The 16,651-nt window shown below is 52.8% G+C and overlaps 1 protein-coding gene across 3 annotated transcripts in view; it reads right to left on the bottom strand.

Moving 5' to 3' along the window:
- Positions 1 to 824: 824 nt before the first annotated feature.
- Ube2o (ubiquitin conjugating enzyme E2 O) overlaps positions 825 to 16,651 on the bottom strand; it is a 42,766-nt gene continuing 26,939 nt past the window's right edge. Inside the window, exons 2-19 of one of the 3 annotated variants that reach the window (XM_060386343.1) lie at positions 12,209 to 12,268; positions 11,946 to 12,056; positions 10,941 to 11,038; positions 10,497 to 10,560; positions 9,467 to 9,610; positions 8,988 to 9,097; positions 8,701 to 8,851; positions 7,999 to 8,471; positions 7,468 to 7,622; positions 7,171 to 7,283; positions 6,963 to 7,091; positions 6,249 to 6,338; positions 5,203 to 5,497; positions 4,801 to 5,106; positions 4,376 to 4,512; positions 3,200 to 3,403; positions 3,051 to 3,108; positions 825 to 2,949 (exon numbers count right to left, since the gene is read on the bottom strand). In XM_060386343.1, the coding sequence (XP_060242326.1) occupies positions 2,282 to 2,949; positions 3,051 to 3,108; positions 3,200 to 3,403; positions 4,376 to 4,512; positions 4,801 to 5,106; positions 5,203 to 5,497; positions 6,249 to 6,338; positions 6,963 to 7,091; positions 7,171 to 7,283; positions 7,468 to 7,622; positions 7,999 to 8,471; positions 8,701 to 8,851; positions 8,988 to 9,097; positions 9,467 to 9,610; positions 10,497 to 10,560; positions 10,941 to 11,038; positions 11,946 to 12,056; positions 12,209 to 12,268 (3,366 nt within the window). In that variant the 3' untranslated portion in view covers positions 825 to 2,281. Of the gene's footprint in view, positions 2,950 to 3,050; positions 3,109 to 3,199; positions 3,404 to 4,375; positions 4,513 to 4,800; positions 5,498 to 6,248; positions 6,339 to 6,962; positions 7,092 to 7,170; positions 7,284 to 7,467; positions 7,623 to 7,998; positions 8,472 to 8,700; positions 8,852 to 8,987; positions 9,098 to 9,466; positions 9,611 to 10,496; positions 10,561 to 10,940; positions 11,039 to 11,945; positions 12,057 to 12,208; positions 12,269 to 16,651 lie in introns of all 3 variants that reach the window. The other 2 variants (XM_060386340.1, XM_060386342.1) reach the window with 2 other exon arrangements.

Genomic DNA, 16,651 nt, shown 5'->3' with positions numbered 1-16,651 from the left:
ATCCAGTGGGCACCCTGAGTGCACAGAGCAGGGAGGGGTTCCTGAGTTTGAAGCCTTGATGCAGAGCCTGTTGAATGTGGACCTCAGGACAGCTGGGCCTTACTGGGGCACTGCAAATGAATTGTTTCCTGGAGAAATTGGTACTTCCTCCCAGTCATTTACACATAATTCTGCCCTCATTTCCAGCGGTCTTGGGGAGTGCAGTGATCCATGTAGCTACTACGCGGAAAGCCATCATCCATGCTGGGTGGGGTTTCCAGTGTGGTTGCTTTGAGTCTCCTATGCTCCTGCAAGTAACCCCTCATCCATGCTCTGCAGCTAAGCCCAGTGAGCTCACTGGCTCCCCAGGAGGAACCCTGGTGGTCCCATACTTTGTTGTTGGGGAAGACTTAAGCTTAAGTCTCTCCGGGGAAGGGACTCAGCACAGACAGCAGTTTAAAAACGAACTGAGTTACGCCTCAGCCCTTCCCTTACACCGAACTGGAGTTCCAGGCAGGCATAAGAGGAAGCAGCAGGGCAGAGCACATGCCAATCCCCAAACCGGGCACTCATTCCAGCTTGTAGCCAGAATGCCGACCCCTGCCTGTCACTAGATGCTCCGATGTCAGCTCCCCAGGAATCTTGAATAGCCAGCTGTAGGCTGGTGTCCACTACCCAGCCCCGAGAGCTGACTGTTGTTTGGAAACTCAACACCCACCCCAACGGACTATGACCGGAGATGAAGGTGTCAGGCAGCGAGGCCAGGACCCACTGCCACATTCTCCCTTGGCAAACAGTATGGGAGGATGGGCCCAGCAGACAAAAGTCAAAAACAACAGCCTGAATGAACGGCAGAGGCAGGTTTAATGGTGTCACCTTGTCTTGTTAATGAGCCAGCCCCCCAAAAAATGCAAGTAAAAAAAAGTTTAATCACACAGCACTTTATACAGGTATTATAAGCAGTAGGCATTCACATCTCCACATGAATGATGCCCTGGGATGCACAGCCCAACCAGCACCCATGTCCTCAGGTGCCGGTGGTTCCTGGTGACCGTTCCAGTTTCTGGCTCTGTCCTTCCCAAGGCTTTGCTGCCCTGGTGGTCCTGGCACAGAACAGGCGTGGAGCCCATTTAAGGCTGACAAGACGCATCATGCTTTGGCTTTTTTTTTTTTTTTTTTGTCTGTTTTGTTTTTTGTTTGTCTTTTTCTAGTAAGAGTTAGTATCTTTGCTTCTGAGATTTATTTTTCCAACCTTAAATATTACATACATACACTAGAAACGACATAGCTGCAGTGTGCTCAACAGCGTCCTCTCTACCTGGAGCTTCACATTATCAAAAGCTTAGAAACTTGTAAACCTTTGGGCCTGTGGAGGTGGGGTGGAGCTCCTGCTGCCTTCCAGCCTCCTCCCTCAGACTGTCCTTACAGAGTCTATAAGCCAAGGCTGCCGGAAGAGGCTGGGCCACTGGATGGGAATGGCCCTGGTTGCTGGCCCGGTTTGTGCAGATGCTCCTGCCATCTCAATGGGGATAAAATGAGGCTGAATGGAGCAGATGAAAGAAGAGCCCATACCGGCGGGTTCGGGCAGGGCTGCCAGTGTCACCGCCATCTTGGACTGGAAGAGCAAGGCACCTACAGCCATTTCTTTCCAAGCAGCAAACTGTCCTCAACTCCTCTCCTGTTTCTATGCAAGGGCTACCACTTCTCCTGGGTGTCACGTTGAACCTTAGCTTATTCTTAAGCTCTCTTAGAGAGTAAGGTCAACAGGCCTAAGGGCTACAGCGCACTGGCGGGCCCAGAGCCAGCCACAGCAGCCATAGCTCCAAGAGGTGGAGTAACAGGGGATAAAGGACCCAGTGTGGCAGGAGGGTCTGGGATGTGGGAGGCTACAGTCAAGCTGAAGAGAAAAGGGACTGGGAGCATTGCAGGAGCAGCCACACTTCATGCAAGGCACGTCCACCCTCCTGCCATCTGCAGGTTCCTCAACACCCCACCTCTGACCTGAGAAGGGACAGCTAGGAAGCAAGTGCCAGGACATTCTGCCTGGGGCAGCAAGAGGAACATTAGTGGAGTTCCCAGTGCCTCAGGGACCTGCCTTTGAAACACCACTGAGGGACAGAACGCAGCATCTTGGGACACTTCTTGCACTTCAGCATCAAACTTGCCGCAGGGAGGAGAAGGCAGTAGAAGGCTCCAACTGGGGACAGGAAAGGGCAGGAAGAGGGGCAACATCTCAGAAAGAGAGGGAGCAGGCAGCGGCTGGCCTCTCCCACCATAACACTCCTTTTCCAAGCGCTGGCAACTACTTGTCTTCTGTACTCTCCGGCATGCCTGCCTCCAGAAGGGCAGCACGGAACTGTGTCAGGACCCCTCGGATGCTCTTGATGAAGCCCTTGGAGAGCGGGAAGAGGGGGAAGCCGATGTCAGGGTAACCACTCTTCTCAGGCAGGAAGCTTCGGTAGCTCTTTCTCCTCCTCTTTGGTCTAACGCTGGGTGGTACTGACGCATCAGGGGCTGTCTCAGTCTGCTCTGTGTGGTCTCTGCTGGCTGAGGCGGGGCCCTGGGCACCACCCTCTGAGTCTGAGCCCTGCGAGGCCTCCCCAGGGGCCATCCCGACATCCTCAGGTTCCTCACGGCCGGAGTCTGAGAGTTCAGCTACAGCCATGGGCTCCAGAGAGCTGCTGTCTTTAGGGACACCATTGGGCAGTGCCTGGGCCCTCTCCAGCATGGCGTGGGTTTCCAGCCAGGACTCAATTCGGTTCACCAGTCGCCAGCCACCCACAGTGAAGTGCTGCCGGATCTCCTGCTCAAAGACCTCAGGAGGCCGTCGCACCAACTGGGTCATGGACTGTACAACTCGGATCAATGCCATCTCATTGTAGCAGCGGCTGTTCTCATAGCCTTCCTGCAGGCCCCGGTCACTATCAAAGCCAGCTTCGTTGTAGTATGGTTCATTCACCAGGATCAGACCTACCAGAAAGAGTCCCTTAGTAAGTGGGGTAGGCCCACATGGCAGGCCTGCCCTTGACACTCAAGGGAACCGCCTATCAGTGCCTAGCAGCCAACCATACCTTGGATGGAGATGAGCACCTGGAGAAGACTGGACTTGCTTGTCCACCTCTCTGTCCCCTGAAATGCAAATTGAACCTTCAGGTCTGTCCCACATGGACACCAGCCCCACTATGCCACCACATCACTGGGGGATGGGGCCCTTCCTCACCTTTCCAATCCAGGTACCCAGGAGGCTGACGCACACCTTCCCGTTGTCATACAGGTTCGGGTTCAGGCGGCCACTGCACTGGGAGAGGTAGCAAAAGTGCGGGGGCACTGCTGGGTAGATGTTAGGAAGCTGGATGTCAAACAGGTAGAGGCCATCTTCGTAGGGAGTCCGAGTGGGGCCCTTGATTAGTGCTGAGAAGAGGTCCTGGAGGGAACATGGGATGAGAGCTGGCATCAGGGGTCTGGCCTCATTTTCTCCCAGAGCACTGCATAGTTAGGAGGAAGGAGGTGGCACTCCAGAGCCACAGCCATGGAGCCAACTAACCCAAGCATGTGCATTTGCTTCTAGGGGCAGGGGTGCAGACTCTCTGTTGGAAGGGTGACACTGAGGGTCTGAGCTCAAAGGCTAAGACAGGCAGAGGCCAGAGAACTATGATATCCAGGACACAGGCTTCATATGTCTGTCTGTGCATGTGGGCACGCCTGGCAGGGTACTAGAGTAGAGCAGATAGTAACTGGGAAAAGAGAGATTGAAAGACCCTTCCACAGGGTCTGAAGTATCCGGGGTGACATCTTTTAAGACTTTGGAACAAAGTCCAGTCTTAACAAAACAAAACAAAACAAAACATTTTCTTTTGTTTCTCTTAGTCCCCTCAGCAGAAGGGCACCAAACTGGAACTTCCTAAAGAAAATTTTCCCAAACCCAAGTTAAATAGGTGTTCCTGGGAACCTCAAGCAAGGCTCAAGCTCCCACCCGTAATCTGCCCTTGGGAGGCTGAGCCAGGAGCAGCACTGTGGGTTCCTAGCACACATATACAAGGGCAGCTGCATAATGGCAAACCACACAAAGGACCATACGCCATGGTGACACTTGGGGCAGCCCTGTGTCAGACAAGGTCCTCTGGAAGGAGCCCACTGAGAGTGAGCAAAGGCCTCTGGTTTGGGAGAGCAGGGAAGGGACAGCAGAGGCAGCCGACTCCTCCTAGCAGGCTCCAATCTTTCAGAGAAGAACGGACTTAGAAATTACATGGGTACACTTCTGTTTAAAGGATGGGCCACCTGGGTCTCTATGCTTATACCTCAGGTGACTGAGCCACCACACCTGGAAACATGGCAATACCTTAGTGTCCCACGGCACCTTGTACCTGCCTCCCCAGGTTCCCAGCAGCCCACTTGCCATTCTGTCCTCGAAAGTCTTGACCATGATGCCATCAGGCAAGGAGGTGGCCAGCAGAGCCATCTCCTTCCGCACTGTGCTGAAAAACTTCTTGGCTTCCGGAGGCTGGAACTCAATCTTCTTGAAAGAGTGGTTTGCTGCAGTGGAGAGAACAGTCAGGCTCTGACCGCTGTCGGCTCTGACCACAAGCCACACTGCCCTCCGAGTATGGTCTGGATGGCGTGGCTGCCTGGGACACTCTAGATGGTGAGGGAGCCCAGGCTTCACTCATTACTATCCCCTAGGACAAGGGCAGGGGCAGGGGCAGGGGCAGGGGCAGGGGCAGGGGCTAGGGCAAGGAGAGGATAAGCCACTTAGCTTCCGGTGTGATGGCAGAAACAAATTCTGGGGAGGACAAGGAAGGATAGCCATTCAAGGTGACTCACAGGGCGCAAACTCCAGCACAGAGAACACCTCGCCCTTGGCACTGGTGAAGGTGACGCCAGGCCTGCCACCACACTGTTGGCAGAGCACGGGAGTCTCACTGGGCCATTCGGCCTTCACTGGTGACTGCACCTCAGCTCTCTCTTCCTTGCGCTCTGTGTCAGGCACTGCCTCCATCTTCTCCTCCTCTGCGATGGCCACATTGTCTAGGGTCTTCTTGAGGTTCTCCTGTAGCTTCTTGATGTCATCCAGAAACTTCTTCTCCCGGGTTGGCTTCTCAGGCTCCACGGTAGGTGAGGTGGGGGAGCCTGTGAGCAGTTGCTCCACGGTCATGTTCTTGAGGCTCTCCAGGATCTTGATGGCCTCTTTCAGTTCCCGAAAACTCTTGGGAGGACCATCCTTACCAGCTTTCTCCATCAGCCCTGCCACGGGGGCAGCCATGGCCACAGCTCCCTGGATGGCCGCTGTGGCCGCCTCTTCACTGATAACGACCCCCTTGTCGTCCTCAGGGGCCGCTGGCTGCTCAGTGGGCAGGATGGCGAGCTCTTCTATCTTGGGGTGCTCATCATCCACCAGCCCGTTGTCTGTCTCCCAGCTGTCACTGTCATCTTCCCACTCATCGGAGGATGCCCCACTGGTGCTGCCTTCTACTGAATCGTAGTCTGACTCCTCGATCTCGGACTCAATGTTGTATAAGTGCTGGGGGCAGAAGAAGGCAGCTCAGACAACTCACCCACTACAGAGCTCTGGAGCCCCTTTCTGCTGACAGCTCACAGGCCTTGGCGATCCCTTCCCGGCTTCTTCCTAACTCTGCATCTGAATTCCTGTCTATGCTGCAGGATCCCTTTCTCTACAAGCGGCCCTTTGCCTAATTTGCACCCCAAGCAGTACACAAAGCCCAGTTAACACCTGCACTGTTTCCTTTTAGCCCTGGACATCCGGCTGGCATCTGGTCAGCTGGTGTGAGTGAGGGGCAAAGGGGAAAAGCTCAGCAAAGCTGGCCGTACCTCAGGACCAGGCCGGGTGCTGGGGTGAGCAGGTCTTTATGGGCTGCACCAGTAGCGAATGGGAAGCGTTACTGGCAGGTGAACAGGTGCACTAGAGTTGGTCACGCGGCGCTCTGTTCTCCGCCCACTTGGCTCACCTTCTTATGTGCACCAGAAAAGCAGAGCTGGTCTAAAGGGTCATCTCAAGTATGGCAGGGAAAAGGGGACCAGCTAGGGAAGGACAGCTGGAACTGGGCCAGTCTTTTCTTACTCTTCCTTATCTGTCAACAACTGTCCTAGAAACGGTGTTAGGAAATACCAGGCCCGGTATTTCTCAGCACAGTATGTGGAAATCTGGAGCAATCGAGAGGTTTGGGAACCTCTCACACCTGTGAGGGTGTGTGAGCAAGCAGCCAAGGAGGCCTCGTCTCTAGGGGCCAGTGCCAGGGCTTTGCCAGCCTCACCTGTGGCAGGATGATGGTTTTTGAATTGTCGGCCCACACCACTTCCACCTTGCTGCTGACGTCCACTCGGGCCACCTGGCCCACTGATGGCTGAAGTGCAAAGTGGAGAGTCAAGTGGGTGCAAGGGGTGAAGCTGTGCGCACTGCAGGACACGAGCACTTGCCGTTCTGCCCAACCACCTCCCAGGCTTCCCACCCATGGCACCCACTGCCTGGGCTGGCAGCAAACACTAAGTGCCTTTTCACAAGTCTGCAGCTCTTCTCTCCCTACATCCGCTGTTCTGGCCCACCTCCCTGCCTTTGGGAACCTCACACATCTGGCTTTGCCCTCATCCTAGCGAGGGTGGCCTGCCTCCAGAGTTTGTTTCTGGCCCCCTGTCTAGAATCTGTCTTGACCTCTCTCAACATCCTCAGCTTTTCCTCAAGGTCTAGGTCAAGCTCCATCTCCAAGCCCGTCTGGGCTTTGCTGCAGCTGACTGTGTGTGGTGCTCATAGCTACAATGGAGTGTAGTCCCCTAGGAAATGCAGCTGGCGGGGTCCAGGAAGCCCGAGCCCATAAGGTGTATGGGAAGCCTATTTCTGATGCAGACCATGCTGGCCATCCTTGGACACTCAGGTCTTAGCTCCTGAAGCCACCAGGTGGCAGTGTCAGGAACTGCAGCCTCTGCCCAGACGGAGCTGCTGTCCAGAGTATGAATTTGGAGAGTACATCTACCTCATCCTCCTTGGGCAGAGCCCCATCCTCAGTGTTGCCAATGCGGATGACAATATCAGTTGTGCGGAAGCGAAAGTCAGGGTGGTCAGCAATGTCATAGACACTCACATCTTCCTCTTCTCCAATGAGCTGTGGCACAAGCCAGGCTGGAATGAGTCTCCGTCCTTTCCCCAGAGCCCACCCAAAGAAGGCAGGACGGCATGCTCACCTCCACATCATCCCCACTAGGCCGCAGCTTGAACCACTTCACCATGCAGGTTCGGCCAACATGGTCCCCGGATTGCACCACACCGTAGACAGCAGGGTCTGGGCAGCTCTGGACTAGGGAAACCAGAAGGGATGTGACTAGCTGAAGAACCCTGGGGTACCTGGCGGCTACCACACTTCAAACCACGCAGGCCTCCCCTGACCTGTTAAAAGACCTAGAAAGTTCTCCAAGTCCCATCATCACTGACCCAGGGCCTTGTCCAGAGTGCCCCACTGGCCACTTTGAGACCCGCACTACCTCGCTTGTCCACCACAAAGTCTCCCGGGCAGAACTCGTTGTTGTCCAGGTGGTGCACAGGGAAGAGGTCATTGGAACGGATGTTGCATTCCACAGAGCCATCCTGCCACATCACATCAGCTGAGGTCATCGTGGTCACGACCTCCACGGCCACCCTGCCAAGTATACCCATGAGCCAGGCCACAGGCCACAAAGATACGCTCTGTCCCTTCCAGGCCTACCTGAGTCTCATGTAAGCAAGATGAGTGTAAAGTTTACCTGTGCCCCAAATGTGATGCAGTCTTGAGCCAGGACCCCTAAGGGGGAACTCGGGCAAATACGACTCCAGAAAGCCAGGTTAGGGTTAGCCGCCATCCTAAGACCATCCACCAAGGCCTACCCTAGTCTGTCATCTGGGGATAGGAGCACCGTAAGCTCCTACAAGGTACACAGAGCCTGGAAGCTACCAAGTACGCATGTGAGCCCAGATTGGGGGCTCTTTCCTGGTCCCTACCTGGGCACTACAGGATGAGAAACACACTAGGAACTTACCTGTCTCCAGGCTTAAAGTCACGGGTAATCTTATTCTTCTTCCTCTTGTGTTTTCGCTTCAAGTTTTTGATGGACAAGGGAATACTCTTCTTACGACTAGTGCCACTGCCGCTCTGGGAGGAGGTGGTAGAGCTGGCGGAGGAGGTCACTGAGCTGGTGTCGTCTGTGTCATCCGCAGCTTCATCGTCGGCATCCTGCTCTGCTGAGTGCAGCCCATCGTCTCCACCCTCCTTCAGCAGGAAGGGGGGCAGTGGCTCGCCTGTCTCCTGAGCCTCCTCTGACCCCTCGTCCTGCATTTCCACTGGGCTGGCTGATCCATCAGGTTGTTCCTCAGGGCTGGCAGAGCCTCCTTCACCCCTGGCTCTGGCTTCCTCTTTCCTGTCTGGATCTTCCATGGAATGGTCTCTAGGACACTGGCTATCTGGGGCGCAGGACATGATCCTCACAACCTGCTTCTTTAACAGGCGCTTCACCTACAAGAGCAGAGCAAAGGAGAGCAAGTCGTGGAGTGAGGCAGGCAGGGGCCTAAGCTGGCCCCAGGCACTTCTGTCTTGGGGATTAGAACTATACACACCTAAGTGGCCAGCAAGGGTCCTCAGGGATGCTCCCCAAGGCCTAAAGCCCAGACCCACCTTGCTGGCTGTGGAAATGGCTCATGGCCAGTTCCTTGAGTGCCCACACCTACCCACCTCAAGGACATACCTTCTTGGCCATAGAGCCCTCCCCCTGGGCGCAGTTTTTTTCTGGACATTCCCAGGCAATCTTGGCCGGCTCTACCTTGGCTGGGAAGACATATAGACAGCGTTCCCCAAGCTGCCGCTGAGCATGGTCAAAGCATCCGAGACGCTTCACCCTAAAGAGAAAAAAATGGGAGCATGGCTGTGCTTCTAAGAGGCCAGTGGGCTGCTTGGCCCTCCCATGCACTTACGGCCAGACCAAGACATGCCAGGGACGAGTCCCTAGGGTTTTTGGGGTGGGAGCACTCTCACCTGCCTAGGTTTTCCTGAGTGATGACAGAAGGTGGGGGGCTAACGCTGTCCGTGCCCCCAGGGCAGAAACTCTTGGTAATCCATGTGACCTTCAACTCTACAACCTGTACCTAGGGACGGTGGGTGGGACACTTTAACTAGCTGCCCAGAGCTACCCAAAGCCCACCCCTGCACCAACTAAATGAATGAAATGAGTGAATAAACAGCAGGAAGTGGACTTTCAAGGTCTGCAGCACTACACACAGGCAAACTGTGGCACCCACTCATGAGGAGTCAGGATCCCTCCACTCTGTTTGCCCGAGCAAGGCAAGTGGACCAACCTCTGCCAATCAGCCACCTGGTGACTAGAACTTGGGCTGCCCCGGTGCTCAATCCTTAAGTCACCAGGGTTGGGGTACTGGGAAGCAGGCTGGAGGGCAGCAGCATAGCTGTCCTGGAGCTTACAGCTCTGCCCCTCCCCCCACCAGCTAGGCCTTTACCTCCTCCACCACCACACGGAACTTGCTCTTGGTGCTGAGTACAGGCTTGACCCCTGAGAGCCACTGGACACTGGAGAAGATCTTGGCAGGGCCAATAAGCACTTGGCCTGGGTAGAAGCCATAGGAGTCATCAAAGAAGAGACCCTGCAGGGTTAGGGGCAGAGGAAAGTACACATGAATAGGCCTCCTTGGCAGTAGTGCTCTGTGCCCAGCTGGCCAGAAAAACTCACATAACATGGCCTTCAGACTCGCTGAACAGTCTACAGAGAATACACTTCCCAAGCCTGTTGCAAACCAAGTGCCAGGAATCATGTTAAAATGCAGCTGCAGACTGTTCTAGGCCCTAACAGGCCTCACGAAAAGCAATCCTGGGGGTCAGGGGCCACATACTCAGGAGCAAAGCACACAAAGCAGTGGCACACGCCGTGTAATCACAGCCCCCAGGTACAGACTACCTCCTGGGGGTATGTGCTACTATGCTCTCTGTCCTGCTTGACTAAGTGACTCTGTGCTCTTGAAGGGGAGAGAAAAGGCCAGCAGCGTGGCGGCACAGCAACAATCCTAGCACCCAGGGGCTGAGATTGTGTTAGAGATTAGCCTGAGCTATAGAGTAAGACTGTGCCTCAAAAAACGAAACAAGGGGCTGGGGCAGTTAAGAGCACACTGGTTGCTCTTGCGGAGGACGCAAGTTTGGCTCCCAGTACCAATATGGTGGCTCACAATCACCTCCAATTCCAATCCCAGGGGATCTGACACCCTCTTGTCTTAGCCCCATGTGCTCCCATAAACACATGGTGCACATTCTCTTTCTCTTTTGATTTGCTCATAAAAGAAATCTTAAAACACTCCTTCCCCGTTTCAACTACCCAAATAAGACTAACACAACTCAAACAAAATACTAATATTTTCTGCCCCTGTTTCTAGCTGCTCTGGTGCACTTCCTCCCCTTGCCTCACATCTGGCCTAGCCTCTGGATAGTCCTCATGCCTAAGCATGAGAAGTAAACACCCTTCAGGCAGAGCATGTGTACCGAGTCGCTGACGTGTGGGCAGACATCGTAGAGTTTGGCACCATCTTCTGTGTTCATGGAGCACCTGAAACAGTAGACAGAGGCTGATCCTCACCAGGGCACCGTAAGGGCCAAGACTAAAACATGCTCTAAAACATACCATTTATCTTTCACCTACAAATTGGCCTCTGCCATGGGACAGGACCCCAGCCTAATGGAAGTACTTGCCATCATTAACACACCCACAACAGAGTACCAGCCCTCATCACATCTAAATGAAAACATTTTACTAAGCTCAGATAGCCCAAAACCTGAGTTGTAGCAGGAGAGAGATAATAGAGTTAGCCCTGGGATACAGGTGGTGAATGCCGGCATCACCCATCACTGTCCTGGACCACATTTGATCTCACAGTCCTTTCTTGCACCTACTTTGGAGCAGGCAGCTGTCCCCAAGCTGACACCTACCTGGCACCGTTAGACAACTTAAGGATAATCTGGTTCTTCAAGTCATAGACCTTCCCCAGCCAGCAGTCATAGGCGATGTAGTCTCCATACATGAAGGGCTGCAGACCAAGGGCACGGGCAATGAGCAAGGGCCTGGGATCCTAGGCACTAAGGTGTCACTGCTGATTCCCATCCATGGGCTGGACCCACATTTTGGAAGACACAAAATCTAGTGAGCAGGGGTACCGGGGGCTGTAGGTATAGCTAGCTTTCAAATGGCCCAGGAGATAAACGACTAGCGGGAGGGTGTTGGGTGAAGACATCAATCGTGCAGATGTCAACAGCTGCAGACACTGGAGAGTGCACACATGAACTTAGCATTTCTGGGTACGTTAAAGTCATTTACAAAATAAATTATTAAAAGGAAACATTTGTTGTTACTTATTTATTTTTACGTGTATATACTTTGCTGTATGTGTATGTGTGCCATGTGTGCTTGATGCTCTCGGAGGTCAAAGGACAGAGCTGGAGCCTCTGAAACTGTAGGTCCTTAGCAAGAACAAGTATTCTTGCCTGCTGAGCCATCTCTCTAGCATTCTTGTTTTAAGAGTTAAGTGTTGGAGGGAGCTGGAGAGATGTGTCAGCAGTTAAGAGTGCTGTGTGCTCTTGCTGAATACCTGGGCTCCACTCCCAGCATTCATGTGGCAGCACACAACTGTCTGATACTTCAGGTCCAGGGAAGCTAACGCCCTCCCGTGGTATTACACTATACGCAAGTGGTACCCAGACTACGCATGCAAAATACCCATACACACCAAACAGACATGTCTGTGGAAGGTGAGGAGACAAGGAAAGTGACCACATTTGTCAGCAATCTGTGCTGATACTAAGGAAGAGCATACTCTGACCTCCTGTGCCAGGAGCAGGCTGGCCACAGTGACCAAGCACTGAGCCATTTGACCCATCAAAATTACACTTGGCAGGAGCAGCAAAGATGCCATACAGGCAAGATGACAAGCCACTCACCCAGATGTGCTGGAGGTCCTTGCTGTTGACAGGGTAGATGATGCAGTTGGTGCCAATGAGCTTGACAGCACAGTCAATGTTGACATCTATCACTGTGCCACACTGACTGTCCTACAGAGGAAAGAAATAGCCCACAAGGCTGCCATAGAAGACCCACCCAGATAGTCCCTATGCCCTCCACTCCCCAACCCGGCATCTCTCTTCCAAATACAGAGTGGGAGCAGAAGGCTCAAGACCCAGGAGGGCACGAGAACCAGACTCACAGTTGAACGCATGTGGCGGACCACATCCCGGGGCACCACAGAGCGGTCTTCCAGTTTCAACTGTAAAGAAAATGTGTGTAGAGGCATGTAAGCAGCAGACCTGAAGGCAGAATGCATTCCATGCAGGCACGTGCCAGTGCTCCTGCAGCCATGTCTCCCACCAAAGGCAAGAAAGTAGACTTCTACCCTATCTCCACCCTCTTGCTTGTCCCTTCCTCCACACTGGAGATGTTCTTGTGCACTGGAAAGCACAGCTACACCACAGTCTAGTACAGGGTTTAGCTCATCCTACAAAAGCAAACATATTGATGAGTTAAATCCTTCTTCAAGTGTCTGCCCTCTGACCTTGAGTGGGCAGGGACTGCTCTGACCCTGGGCAGTGGCCAGTCATCCTGAAGGGAGCTGTCACCAGACTCCACCCTTCTAATGTGGGTTATCCAGCCTGCCCAGCTGCAGCCTGCTCCTTATCTGTGGTGTTGCAGGGCCCGAGCTGCGTGGCTCTAATGCTGGCTGCAGAGCCTATTTTGATCCATGTGAACCCCCAGCAACTGCTACCCACTGCTGCCACGCTGCCGGGTGGCCTCCAGCAGCCCAGGCAGAGCTACTTCTCTGCCAGGCTGGTTGTCTTCTCTGTTCTTGTGTCTCTAAATCAGGACTGCTCTTCTGCCACCCTTCAGCCACCCATAGGTGGCGGCACAGCTCCTCTGCTCCAGGACAGGCAAGCACACACCAGGGAAAGCTGTCCCCTTAAACTCCACCCAAGGTAATACCCTCAGCAAGGCCTCTCTGCTCTCAACTGTGGAAGCGACTGCCAGAGGAGTAAACAGAAACGCTGAAAAGGAAGATTCTAGTACACTGAAGCTTTGGTAAAGGCAACTAAAACAAGCTCTAGAAGTAAGCTATGACTTACAGGGAAGCAATAAACCACACCACCAAGCAGGACCAGTTCCAGGTGACAACAGCCTTGGGATTGGGGTCAGCCTGCTGTTTACAGGTACACACGGTACCTCAGCAGCTAACTCTGGGACCTGTGACAGGGTTGAGGCCACAAAGAAAGCACTGGCTGGCCACACGTACACACAACCGCTACAATCAGCCACCACTGCCTGGCTCCCTGCACCCAGGGAACAGAGGCTGAGGTCCTAAAAGGCTCTTCCTTCCTTTGCTTTAAGGCAATTATGGGTACGTGGAGAGGAGGCCTGTGTCCTTTTGTACTATAAAGACACTGTGTCTGCCCCACCCTTAGCTTAATTTCAACTGCTCCCTTGGCTTTGGTCTTCAAAAGCCACCAATTAGGGGCCCAAATCATCATAGAAACCCAAAGCTGCATATGGGAAATTCAAGAGGAAGAGAGTCCTTGAGGAGAGCCTTGAGCTGAGTCTACAGACTATGGCCCTCTTGGCCTTTGTCAGATCCAGATGCTGTCACGGGAGGCAGGGAGGCAAACACATGTATGTATGGGCCACCCTGAATGTCATCCACACAGCTCACAGACGATCCAGAGCCTAGTCCTGACCTTGGCAGCCTGGGTCCTGTCCTTTCTTTCCATCATACAGACACTTATCCCTCCCAAGAGATGCAGAGATAGGACAGAGTAAAACTTACTTCTAGTGGGCCCACACATCCTCAAACAGAGCCCTGCAGTTATAAAAGCATCTGAGGCATTTGGAAGGCAGCTGTGGTGGGTCTGACTTTAGGTGTCACAGAATCCCCCTAAGGCTCCATCCCTGGGCCACAGGTAGTGTGCTTGCTCTCCAATTCCCTTCCACCCCAAAAGGTCAAGTACTTAAGTCACAGGTGCCAGACCTCACCAGGTGGTAAGCACCTGCCTGAGTTGAAAAACATATTCTACCACAAAACTAGAGCTGTGAAATAAAAGCCCAAGTTTCTATCTCCAAGGAGTGCCTCCAATGTTGCCATCACAACACTGCCAGAACTGAGTGGGACTACATAGACTAAACTGTCTCCAGCCTCTAAAATGCTCAGCCACCGTCAGAGGTGGCCAGCTAATGTCTACCGCTTCCTGGAAAGCATCGGTGAATAGAAGTTTTGGAACAACAGGAGAGAAGCCATGACACTGAACGTCAGGCTCTGCGTGGGAGGAATCATGGATGGCGTGAAATATACACTGATCACTTTGGGTACACATAACAAAACAGAGCAAAGGAGGGCAAGGAGCGGTCTCTTTTGCCTTCTCTGGAATCAGCTCAGGGCCATGCTGTGAAGGAGAGGAGTTGGCTTTAAGGAGTCCACTATCCAACATCTATCTGTGTCCAGCTTCTCTGCTCTGCCTGGCTCCAGCTCCAGGGCAGTGAGAGAAGCAGAGCAGACACAGGCCAGGCTGTGTGTAGAGCCATAAAAAAAATGAAGCATGGTGATGTGAAGGGGTCACTCTGACCACATATCTGGGTGAATAAGGCAGTGAGCTTCCCAGAGACAACGCCACCTTATAGATGCTGGGCAGGGTTTAAAAGGGGCAGAGGGAGAGAGAGGGAGAGAGGTTACTCAGATCTCAGGAGAGGAATCCTGAGCAAGGCAGAAGTCCCCATGGGCCCAGAGCCAAAGTAACATACTGGGATCATCTATCTGTTGGCAAGGGAAGGAACTGGTTCTGTGATTTTTCAGCTGGGAGCCACTCTGTCCTCTCCTCACCCTAGGGACATTTGAAAATGGCTAGTGATATTCCAGACTGTCACACACGGCATCGAATGTTGAGGCCAAGGTGCTGTTGGACATCTTAGGATAAATAGGTCAGCTCCTGCCACAGGAATGACGAGCCAGCACATCAGCTATGTCTAGGCCAAAAAACCCCCAGCTGCTTTGGACAGTGGAGAACAACGTGTCACAGATCTTCTCCACTACCTCTACTGTACCCACTTTTTGCGTCCCTTCCCCCCATTTAAGACAGGGTCTTTACGGTGTAGCTCTGGCTGGAACTATTTAGACCTGGATGGCCTCAAATTCAGAGCTCTATATACCTCTGCCACAGCTGGGCCTGGTGGCACATGCCTGTAATTCCAGCACTCAGGAAGGCAGAGGAAGGCTGATCTCTGTGAGTTCAAGGCCAGCCTGGTCTACAAAGTCCAAGACAGCCAAAGCTACACAGATAAACCCTGTTTCAAAACAACAACAACAAAACAAAACAACATAAAAAGCTATGTGCCATTTGTACCCCCATCTGCTTTGGTTTTTCAAGACAAGGTTTCTCTGTAGCCCTAGCTGTCCTAGAACACATTCTATAGACCAAGCTAGCCTTGAACTCAAATCCTCCTGTCTCAACCTCCCGAGTGCTGAGATTAAAGGCGTGTGCCACCACTGCCCAGCTTCTTTTTTAAACTGGCATATTACTAATGCTATTCAGGGCTGAGGAGATGGTTCAGTGGGTAAGGACTTGCTGTGTAGCCATAAGGATCAAGGTTCAGATCCTTGGTGCCATTATAAAGCCAGGTGCAGCGGCAGCTCTATTAACCCTAGCCCTGGGTGAGGAGGCTGAGGCAGAGACGAGTGGACCCTCAAATTCCCTGGTCAGCCAGTCTAGACAACAGAGTAAATGAACTCAGAGCCAGTGAGACTATGTTTAAACAACAAAACAAAAAACACAAAGGGGCTGACGGGTGCTTGTCACCCTGACAACCTGAGTCCAAGCCCCAGACTCCACATGGTAAAGAAGAACCAATGCCTGAAAGGTGTCCTCTATTGCTACGCCAGCACCATGGCGTACACGTTTCCCACCCCAGAAAACACATACATGTGATTAAATAAATACAAATAAATAAGGAAGGGGGGTCAGTGACAATGGCTTGCCACCAAGCTTGACAAACTGATTCAAAGTCACATGGTAGAAGAGAACTGACTCCCACAGGTGTCCTCTGACCTCTACACGTTCATCATGGTACACAAGTACTCATAGAGATGATATATATACATATATGTGTGTGTGTGTGTGTGTATGTTTTTTGAAACAGGGTTTCTCTGTGTAGCCCTAACTGTCCTGGAACTCACTCTGTAGACCAGGTTGGCCTTAAACTCACAAAGTTCCTCCTGCCTCTGTCTCCTGAGTGTGTACCACCACCACCCAACTTAAACACACACACACACACACACACACATACACACACACACACACACACGTTTTTCGAGACAGGGTTTATCTGCATAGTCTTGGCTGTCCTAGACTTGCTCTGTAGACCAGGCTGACCTCGAATTCATAGATTCATCCGCCTGCCTGAGTGCTGGGATTACAGGCCTACACCACTGTGCCCAGCTCCTAAATATAATTCTTTAAATGTAAGATTTTAGTGTTTATGTGTGCAGTACTCATAGGGGCCAGAAGAGGGTATTCAACCACTTGGAACTGGAGCTGTGAACTGCCTGACATGTGTGCTAGGAACCAAATTCTGGTCCCCTGGAAGAGCAGTCATCACTTTCAACAGCTGAGCCATC

The sequence above is a fragment of the Meriones unguiculatus genome, chromosome 7 (genome assembly GCF_030254825.1).
Source record: "Meriones unguiculatus strain TT.TT164.6M chromosome 7, Bangor_MerUng_6.1, whole genome shotgun sequence".
Taxonomy (NCBI): Eukaryota; Metazoa; Chordata; class Mammalia; order Rodentia; family Muridae; genus Meriones; species Meriones unguiculatus.
Note: the sequence above shows the minus strand (reverse complement) of the source record. Positions and strands in the feature narration are given on the sequence as shown.